General features: G+C 40.5%; 2 protein-coding genes across 3 annotated transcripts in view; one reads left to right on the forward strand and one right to left on the reverse strand.

Moving 5' to 3' along the window:
- The window catches only part of LOC145488283 (uncharacterized), a 4841-nt gene extending 1121 nt beyond the window's left edge, over positions 1–3720 (reverse strand). The window contains exons 1-4 of one of the 2 annotated variants that reach the window (XM_081467111.1): positions 3595–3720; positions 2932–3005; positions 1046–1111; positions 1–342 (exon numbers count right to left, since the gene is read on the reverse strand). The exon at positions 1–342 is cut by the window's left edge and continues 1121 nt beyond it. In XM_081467111.1, coding sequence (XP_081323237.1) covers positions 1–342; positions 1046–1111; positions 2932–2992 — 469 coding nt within the window. In that variant the 5' untranslated portion in view covers positions 2993–3005; positions 3595–3720. Of the gene's footprint in view, positions 343–1045; positions 1112–2931; positions 3040–3594 lie in introns of those variants that run through there. The other variant, XM_081467112.1, reaches the window with a different exon arrangement.
- Positions 3721–3729: 9 nt separating this feature from the next.
- On the forward strand, positions 3730–8240 carry LOC145488284 (uncharacterized). The gene is made up of 3 exons (XM_081467113.1): positions 3730–4304; positions 6621–6683; positions 7511–8240. The coding sequence occupies exons 2-3, from the start codon at positions 6623–6625 to the stop codon at positions 7975–7977; spliced, it is 528 nt and encodes a 175-aa protein (XP_081323239.1). The 5' UTR covers positions 3730–4304; positions 6621–6622; the 3' UTR covers positions 7978–8240.
- Positions 8241–10491: the final 2251 nt, after the last annotated feature.

The following is a 10491-nucleotide window of genomic DNA, read 5'->3' on the forward strand; positions in this document are numbered from 1 at the left end:
AGATTCTCATACAGTAGTGGATACAAACTGGGGGACATGCTGGTGGGGGTGGTGCTGGGAGACCGGGGCAGCCGGGAACTCCCATCGGTCCCATTGGTCCCATAGGTCCCATGCATCCTGGGATACCGGGAAAACCACGACATCCGGGAAGGCCGGGTGGTCCCATACAGCCAGGTGCTCCAGGGGGTCCTGGAATAGGACAGGGGACCGGACAAGGAGGTGGCGGTGGTGGTGGTGGCGGCGGTGGTGGTGGTGGGGCACAGCATGATGGTACACAGGCTGGAGCACAGGTGGCGGGACATCCCATGCCGCACGGATTTGCGTTACGCTTCTCTACATTTTCTATGAGAAAAATAAGAAGATGATAACTAATTAATGCGTGTAGGAATGTTCATTAGAAGGGTTTTCATTTGCGTATCTACAAGCAATTGATTTTGCATCAACTACGCTACACGATTGGTATGAAAGATTCGCCTCAGTTTTTTATCCAATCGGAAATCAAACCAAAATCAATCGTATCTCACTGGCACTCGTTTTCCCGCGCTTCGCGCCTGCTACATGTAATTACTTCGAGTTTTGATTGGTTCACTGTATTGCTTGTTTACTTTGTGATTGGTCAGAGTGATTTCTTTAGTTTTAGTTCCACGACACAATTGAAAACCGCTCTATGTGGTAATTGGGTGTCGACAAGGCAATAAAGTTATTGAAATGATTGAGTGATTGATTGATTGATTGATTGATTGATGGGGTAATAAGAGCGTTAAAGATAGGTTTTAAAACTAGCTATCTTAAAAATGGTGGATGGTCCAAAAATGGATTTGTTTGTTAACGGTCAATTTTTTATTCAAAATTGCTTGACCTTAAAAATCTTCCGACACCTTCTATTGCTGCAACGAAGGTCATTGCCTCTGTAGCTGGGGGCCAAGGTAAAGTTTTCTGAAATTTATACGAGTGCGCCTAATCGACTGTATGACTTTGTTACAGAAATGATGGTAAAACCTAATCTAGAATATAAACTCCTTTTTTTATCGTGGATTCATTTTACCTGGCTCATCTTCCACTTCTTTGGTTATTTTAACAATCTTGCCATGATGAAGATAAGCTTCTGTTACTGTAAAGTAAGGTTTATTCAATGTTAGAATAGACATGACCCGTTCTCGTCGGTTTTTTGACCGTCCTCGATCAGTGAAGGGGAATTTTGAAATCATTTTAATTCAACCGAGGGAATAGGTGATTGAGGGAAACAGTGGGCGAGTTTTGACGCTGGCGTCATGTCATCCGGTTCCCAAAGATATTTTCGAGTTTTTGTTGATATTCTGATCGCGAGTTCTGAACCACTTTCGACACTATAGACTATACTCCACTGCTGACAGGGGAAATGATGTGTAACAGAGCAGTTGCGTGTGAATACCTTCCGAAAAGGTTGTTTGTTTTAACCGTTGCGAACTTTTTCCATCCATGGCGCGTAAGAACAGAGGTTAACCACTCAAACAGAAATGCAAACGAACAATGACTCACACTCTCCTAGGAAAACTTAGCACCAAACTAGGACTACTAAAGTCTGCATTTTTCGACATATTCCTTATTGTGCAGTTTATTGGCCAATTTCCTACCAGAAGAAACTTTACAATCAGTTTTCTTTCTCACTTGGCATCACAAAAGATGAACAGTTATCAAAAACTAAAGCTTATGTTTCATCGGATTATAGTTCGCTTTGTCACGTGTGCCTTCTCTCACAAATCAATTCGTTTTATAAGTAGCAGATATTTCCCCGCCCATCCACTAGAGCGTCAAATCACGGTTAATACCGTATTCATGGTACCCGCTTGTTTAAAGCAGACTCTTCTATTATCACAAACATGTCTTTTTAAGAGTTTCAAACGCACTCAAAAGTCCGCTCTCTCAGTCACCATCCCTGAATACCATTGAAAATTCCCATCAGTTTGGATTGCACCTCTGATAGGCTATTAAGCTCCTGTTTTTGGGGTCAGTGGCATCTCCTCGCCCCGGCTTTGTCAGTTTGGCCTCTTCTCGCAATTCTTTATCGCCACTTTTGTTTTAAGAAAAGAAAGACTTGTCGGGTTTAAATTATAGTTTACCGTATTGAAGAAACTGAAGATGAACCACAACAAAAAATGCCATTTAAACCTAAGCAGAGCAGTAAAAGTGAGAAGCAAGAAAATGGCTTCCTTCATTCTTCTGTCGGTGTCGAAAGTGACAGTGTCATTTTGTCATAAGCAACACCTGCCTTAAAGTAAACACGACAAAATCATTGCGAATTCTTATAGTTAACTTTCCAAAGACCATATTCTAACAATTTTTTGGGCGGTGTAGCCAAAGGCTATCTTGGCAGAAGATTGTTCGAACAAAATTACTCTTTCCCGAGTCCAATCCCTTCTGGGTTGTATACAGTCAGGTGTCGAGCTCATCAACACGATACCTGTTTATTTCGATTTTATTGTTACAAAGGAGATGCAATTATCTGCAATCACCTTGAATTTCAAAGAAGTTAAACTAAAACAAAAATTAAATCACAGCACTTCCTGACAATCACTTAACAAATACGCGAAAATGTGGTACATCTATACACTTTTTAGCGACACATCTTTGGGCGAAATCATCGAAAATATCAATATTTGTTTTGTTCAATATAACGTGAAAAAAATATATGTTACAAGTCGTCTCTTCGCTCAGCTGATATATCAGATAGTTAAACTTGTCCAGTTAATTTATATAACGTTTCCCACGTCGCCTATTTGAACCATTTTAAGAGAACGCTCGATTAACGAAGGTGGAGAAACTAAAATGGTCTGAACATGCCAATATACCCGTTAAAATCGTTGTATTGACATTTGATATCCTAAACTTTCCAGCTGAAATCACAGAAATAAAAGGGTTACATTTACTGCCAAGATAAATTAATGAACCAACCTTTCCTTGCTTCCAGCGAAGCAACAAAGAGGAGCAAGCAAGCAAGCGTTACTCTTAACATGACCCACGGCGTGCTGTGAATGAAAATAATAATAAAAAAACGCTATAATTAATCGATCCTTGAGAAACCTGTCATAGTTCAGACCAGCTCGGTTACACTTGGTTAACCAAAGAAACAGAATTGCTTACTAAGGGTTGTGACTATGAATTTTATGTTCATACTCGCGATCAGTTTTGGTCTTAAATTATAACATGTAAAAAATTTCCAGCTTTCAAGGGTAATCAGTGCTAACTTTCCAATCCTTTCTTTCCTGCTGTTATTTATGATTATTAGTATTTGTTTATTTTTCCTCCCCAAATTTGTTCCAAAATGGAGTCGACTTGACATTGTTTCAAGTTCATTCCGTCAAATGATCGCATAACGTTTCAGGTTCAAAGAATTTCTCCCTTCCAATCTGCCACTTTCCCATTGTCGAGGGATGTTCACTCCCCATGAAGATCAAATGGGTCACCTGCCAAAATCAACTGTCCGAGAAAACTCCTCTTTATTCAAGTATACGAATTGGAATAACGTTAAGCACAACTGAAATTAAAGCTCCTTTGAGAGAGTTCTTCAGCAACCCCTTCAAAACAAAAAGAAAAAAAGGCGATTAGAGATTTTACCTTTTTCTGCGTTTCCTTCGCTTGGCAATATGCCGTCGTAAAGGTCAAGTCCCTGAAGAAAGTTTACTGACAGGCAGTGATCCTAGTGACATCATATATTCTTCAAGGGCGGACAGCAAACCGCATAACCTGCCCGGGGGAAGTTATTTTTAACAGCATTACGTCATGTAAACCAACCCGCTGATTCTACGCTCTGATTGGCTGGTTTAAAAACCTAACACAATGAAAACTGAATTGATACAACTAAAATCTATAGTAGAATTTTATCAATCTCAAACAATCGCTTTTTTAAGAGTTTTGGTCCCTGGCAAACGCTTAGATGAAGCGAAAATGAATTGAATTGGATTGAGGTCCCAGACGATCAATTATTAAACCCGTGGGTATCGAAGGAAACGAGAAAGGGGCGCATTTTTTCAACCAGTGCTCTTTCATATTTTGACCACAACCAGATCAAATATTTTGTCCCACATTGTCAAACAAAGCAAATTATTAAGCAGACTCCACATGTGGGAAATCTTCGTTAGGTAATCGCTGTCACTGACTGGCCATTCACGCGTTCAATGCAGTGGGCAGTAGCCATTATGTAATTCTTAGTTCAACATCATGAATTATTCATGTATCGACAAAAATAGGAACAAAAGCAGACAGTAAAAGACCAAAATTCTACAACGCTTTTCCTTGAGTGCATACAGGACAAGTCAAGCTAGCAGGTGAGGCTTATGAGCAAAACTGATTTTTGATTTTATTTCTTGCCGGTCCGAAATCGTACGACGGAAAAACTTAATCGATAAACAACCCGTTATTTTGCTTTCTAAATGTGTTGTGTTTCTCTCTCAAATATAAACAAAAGCAAGGTTTTAAAAGTCTTGTTTTGGGCTCGGTGATAATATAGCCATTTGTTTTAGTTACACTAATAATAATATAATTGCCTTATTATGATGAAAAGTGTGGAAGCTAAATATAACAGTTGTATGGCTTACACTAGCGTTTATGGCAAATGTTGAGAAAATCGTTTCGCTGATATTCTGCTAAGCCCTACTTTCGTTTTATCCAAACTACTCAACTACGAATTTGAACTGCTGTTTTTGTTGTGTTGTTTAAATTTTGTTCTGTTTAACCGGAGTTGCATGTGGAAACTGCTACTCCCTTCTTGAATCAAGTTGAGGAAAGCAACATTACCTTCAACTTGGAACATTCGATGTTTCACTGTAATATATTTCTTTCCGATGACAATTCGCCTAACTCCTTTAGACTAAATAAGAGAATCGCTGATTTTATTAACTTAAAGCTAAAAAAGACTTTGTTATCATAATCGCAATTGAAGCTACTTTTTAAGATCACGTCCCACGTGGTTTTATTCAATGCCCAGCCTCTTCGTGTTTACTGCAAACCATTTTGTAACAATGTACTGTGGTGGTTATGTGATAAGCAAAATCCGGCCTTCAAATCAGAGAAACCTCAACAGTGAAATATAAAATCACAAAAGGAGTAATGAGAAACCAAAAAGAAACAGTGATGTTTAAGATTGAAGCAGGAAAAGATGGGCAAAGGCGAACTTGAAAGTTTTAGGCTAAATCTTTTGAAAATGCGACAGGCTTGGCGTTGCTTCTCTAAAAATGCAATAGTAGAAAGCGGTAGTGGTTCTGTTATAAAGATATATGCCAAGAAATCTAACTAAACAAACAGATTAAAATCTACAGTCTCCGAGCTCAAAACATCAATTCTCCTTACCCGTTGCTTAGCCTTCCTTTTAATGTAAGTTTCAAGAAATTGGTTGTACATCAAGACACTGATTACCTTATTTTCGCTTCAGTTTGATGGCTGCTTGAAAAATGAAGGCTTAAAAAATCTTCAAAAAACTGACATAAAGCTTATTTTTCTAAGACAAAGGAGGAGTTCGTGGATTTTCATCAACAGATTTTCTAATTACCTGGTTTAACTAAGATGGCAGTTGACTGGTATCTATATTGTTAGACTGACACGACTTGAACAGAAAACCTGTTGTCCAACAAAACCAACCACTAGACGCCAACAATACTGGATATTACTTTGTGAAAAATGCCCCCAAAATACTTATATATTTCCTTTTTTTTAACTAGTGTATCTCGACAATGACCTGTGATGGCATCTCGTTTTTTCGGCTCTTGTTTCCCGCGCCGAGAAAAACCCGTCGTTATTTTCGGCGGAGACAAGCGACAGCCGGACAAACGTGTGCGTTAACAGGTTACTTTGACCAATTCTACGACTGAATTTAGATAAAACAAACAAATCTGGTAGATCCCGTAATTTAATGTTCGAAGACATTGAACTATAAACCCTGTCATGAATACAACCATCAGAGTCGCTAGGCGTTCCAGTGCGCCAAAACGGAATCTAGCCTTGAATATGCAATCACGGCGCCATAGAATCCTGGGGTATTCAAGGTGCACAAAATGTAACACACTCCTGGAATGTTACACGCATGCAATTAAGTTGAGTTCAGAAAAACAGGCCGGGCTCAAACCAGATACTCAAGCTGCTGTCTCGTCCCCAGTTGTCTCCATACACCTTCTGCCGACTGGGCCGAGTCAGTTCCAGCTGTATCACGAGTCGAACATCCCTGAATGAAGTACACTGATACGTATTGGGCCGAATTAGGGCCCGGATATTTGGCTCATTGCGCCGTGTTCTCAGTTTCCCTAACGGGCAAGCGTGGAGAACACTTCAAAGCATGGGTCGACCTCGTCCCAGAGTCTCTCTTCTTCTCTGGGTGGGAAGAAGAGAGACCCTGGGAACGAGGTTGGGCAAGGGTCGGTTGTGTACCTCATTCCATGGCATTATGAAATTTGGCCCCAAATAAGATGTTTTGAAAGGGTCGTCGGCTCATAAAACCCAAAACAACGAAGTTTCAGTTTCCCTTCTGCTGGGATGATAAAAGAGTTAATTGATTCGATAGCCAGTCAGTTCGGGAGAAAGAGCAGTCGTTGTTGCGCCATGGGACCCAAATCACATTTTATGATGTAATTACTTATCTTTTTTTTTTTCAGATATGGACCTAAGAATTTTAATCGTATCTTGCCTTGTGGCATTAGTATGCGGAAAATCAATAGGTAAGGAATCGTTTTAAACTGTCTTCTAACGTTATCATTTCTTGTTCTATACTCGATCAAAAGAAGATGCGTTTTGCTTTGAGATCAAAAGAGAAGCGAAAACAAGTATCACAAGCTGAATTGGTTCAACCATTCAGAATAAGATAATCAGATAATGGACTTCTACGATTCTACAAAAATCTCACTTTAGATAGCTAGGGGCCTCATCTTACGCCGCCGCAATGTGACTTAGCCTGTCGATCGCCCCACTCTTCGAATTTTTTTCCGTTCTCGCCTGGAGCCTGTTTGCAGGTTAAAGGTGATTTGAACTTACGGGTCGAGCTTAGATTATTTGTATGATCCATTTGTTGATACTCCGCATTTAATGGCTACCTAATTTCAGCAATGACATAATGACATAATTGTCGCTGTAATTTCCATTAATGCCTCGTTTAGACGTAACATTCGAATACTATAAACTTATAACGTCGAGCCCTGATTTCCGGATACTACTTGAATGAAGCTATCTCACGATATAATGGCAGGGTAGAAAAGTGCTAAAAATGGTAACAATAAATCAAAAAAGGAACATTTGTGGTTAAGATTTAGGCAAAAGAGACCGAATAACGATGACAAACTTGAAAACTTGACGCGACATTTTTCAGGATGTGCCTACCGGTGACCAAGTCTTGTACAGACGTCGTGTTATTGACTACAGACGGTGATTCTGATCCCTTGCCCATAACTTTCTTTTAAATGAGACGTTTCATATTGACCCCACGCTGGTTTGATTGCATATCAATCGTTACGTGCCATGCGTAACTTTGTTTCGTCTCTTTGCCTTTCAGAGGATAAAGAAAAACGAGAAGCTTATCCTTGTGGATATGGATGCCCGTCAATGTGCGCGCCAACTTGCGAACCAACGTGCTGTGCACCACCTCCACCCCCTCCGCCACCGCCACCACCGCCATGCCCAGTCCCTGTGCCAATGCCAGTACCATGCCCACAGCCAGGACCTCCCGGACAGCCAGGATGCATGGGACCTCCTGGCCTTCCCGGATGCCGTGGATTTCCCGGTACCCCCGGATGCATGGGACCAATGGGACCAATGGGCCCTCCCGGACCACCCGGATGCCCCGGTCTCCCTGCTCCACCCCCACCTCCTTGTCCACCCATCTGTGTTCATCACTGTATGAAGATCTGTCCTCAACCATGCTGCGCTCCTCCTCCCCCTGTGTATATCCCTCCACCACCACCACCACCCCCTCCCATGCCAGTTTGTGCCCCATCGTGCGCGCCTGCCTGCTGTAAATAAGAATTAAAAATATGCACGAAAAAATGATTTATGGACTTGTCCTGTGGGCAGAACATCGTTATTTTGGATTTGATTAGATAAAAAGACTGCTTATTTTCGTATTTCAGTCTTTCTATTGACTTCAAGGCAGAGCGAGACTCGAAAACTACTAGATTATTGTTTCTTGTACGAAAACGACATACCATGTTAGTTTCCAGTAAAAGTACCGTGTTATTGTACTTGTGGTTGTTGTAAGTACTGTCTCTTTCTTTGTCATTAACAAGCGGTTAAACTTACCGAAATACGTTGACCATGCTGGTTACGTAACTCTTTTTCACAATTTCACCAAATTAGACAAAAATTAAGGTACCATTTCACCTTAACTCAACCTGTCAATAGCTTTGAATTTGTGAATATGTTTTAGACACTTTTTTTCAAACGTTTTGGTTTGGAAAATTGTTCCATATTGACGATTTCCTTTTTGGGAGGTGTTTTTCTTTGTTTTTGTTACTCGTCGTCAGCACCAAAATGCGATAACAAAGCACAAGAACGCAAATCAATCAATCAATCAATCAATCAATCCTTTATTTGGTAACACAGACTGCGAGCTGCTCATTCTCAGTTCTTGAGACCCGCGCGAGAATAACGATAAACTCTTAGTCACTTACAGGGACTATAGGAACGAAGTTTCGAGAAGTGGTGGCTTGTGGTTGCCGCTTGCCGATCGATTTAGCGACCTTTGATAAAAGTTACAGTGGAATCCCGATCTCTCGAACCCTCAATTTTTCTAACCTCCCGATAACTCGAACCAAAAGTCATTTCCACTCCTCAGTCGAACACTGCAGTTTTATCCCCGGTTTCATGAACTCTCCGCGGATTTTTCGAACCAATTTTCGTTTCCCTTGGTGGTTCGAAAAAATTGGGATTCCTCACTTTTGCCTCGCATGACGATAATAAAAGACTAAGAATCTCTTGTTATCTGGCAACCATTCTACTGAAGTGCTGTCATTGAGAAGGTCAGCCAAACTTCATTGGTCTATAGCTGTATGAAAGCAATTCGTTAAAAAATTGTTTTCTAAGGATAAAAAAATGTGCTGCTTTAGCCCAGTTGACCGTATCAATCATAAATGCAATGAACCCACCGGGTATCTTTTGGATTACATGTGGACAGTGAATGTAAGATTTTCTCGATTATCAAGATCTATTCAGTGTGTCTCAGTATCGTTGATAGGACTAATGGCAAACTGAATATGAGACGACAAGGTTCAGTTTAAAAAAAAAAAACAAGAAAAGTCTAGCTTGTTCTCAAAAGTAATCATAATTTGGTCATTTTAGACTAGTTCCTGTTGTTGCTTTGCAGAAGACAGCATCTCGATGTACCAAGATGAATAACGCGCGTGTAGAGCCCTTTCATCCCTCATACCTATTTTCGTATGACCATGTCATTTATTCAGCCATGGATTAATTACTTTATCGAATCAGGCTGCCTTTTAAGTTAATCATTTTGCATGCTGCCGAAAGTTTCTTTCTCACACTAGGATCGTGAGTTGTCAAAATCGAAATACTAACTAGAATAGAGGCAATCGAATTTATGGCAAGAAGACGCAAGTTGGCAACTTGCAATTGGGTCTACCTGCGACTCCGTTTGGCCAGGCCTTGCGTGCACTTGAGTCGGTTTGCGATGACTTGCGCTCACTTTGATCGAGATCAAATTTGCACGCAATTCGACGCAAGACTTTCTCTGTTTGGCCACCCAACCCAAGTCAACTCAAGCTGAGTGACGTCCATTTGTCGTCATAGTTGTCATAGCAACCTATTAGCCAATGAAATACAGGATATTGGTCGTACGGGACTAAGCCCGTAGCCTTGAAATGGGTGTTTTGCGACTTGCGGCTTCTTACGAATACTCGCGAGTCCGTTTGGCCAGGGCTGAAAGCTTTAAAAATTTTGACTTCTTCGAATGAAATCCATGTCAAACTTCATCTTCGAAACTGTATAAAAAAGGAAATTAACCGTCCTGATCTGCCTGAACAAACGAAAAAACAATCAAGGGAGGTAGGTGGACGGCGATTGGTCGTCACTGCTCAGGCGAGGCGTGCAAATTTAACAAAGTGGGACTTGAGCGAGGAAGCCTAGGGTTTTGGGCTGCAGTATATGAAAGACATGGAAAGGTAAAGATTAAGTTCATTTCATGAATAACGTTCACAGCAAACTGAGCATTGTTATTGTCATACCAATCAGCTTGTTGCTCTGATATTTTGTTGTCTTATAAAAAGGCCTTTGATGAAATCTTAGAACTGAACAACGGGTGCAGTCCAATTGCCTTTTTAATGGGAGGGAGAGAGGAATTCAATGCCTCGTGACTAAGCACAATTCAATATTCTTTCCAAAAAAGATTTTATTCAAGAACAAAATCCTAACATGTTTAGGTCAACTGTCACAAACAGCGAATATTTCCTTAGTGGGTTATTGAGCTCTTTTTGTCTTCTTTATCGTTGCCTTCCTTTTTAGCTTCTTCTTTGGCATTATTTTCTG

This window comes from Orbicella franksi, chromosome 5 (genome assembly GCF_964199315.1).
Source record: "Orbicella franksi chromosome 5, jaOrbFran1.1, whole genome shotgun sequence".
Classification (NCBI taxonomy): Eukaryota; Metazoa; Cnidaria; class Anthozoa; order Scleractinia; family Merulinidae; genus Orbicella; species Orbicella franksi.

Excerpts from the sequence above, each read along its gene's own strand:
- LOC145488284 (XM_081467113.1), top strand. The coding sequence starts at position 6,623 with ATGGACCTAAGAATTTTAATCGTATCTTGCCTTGTGGCATTAGTATGC. Across the intron at positions 6,684-7,510 it reads AGTATGCGGAAAATCAATAG|AGGATAAAGAAAAACGAGAA; the intron begins GTAAGGAATCGT and ends TTTGCCTTTCAG.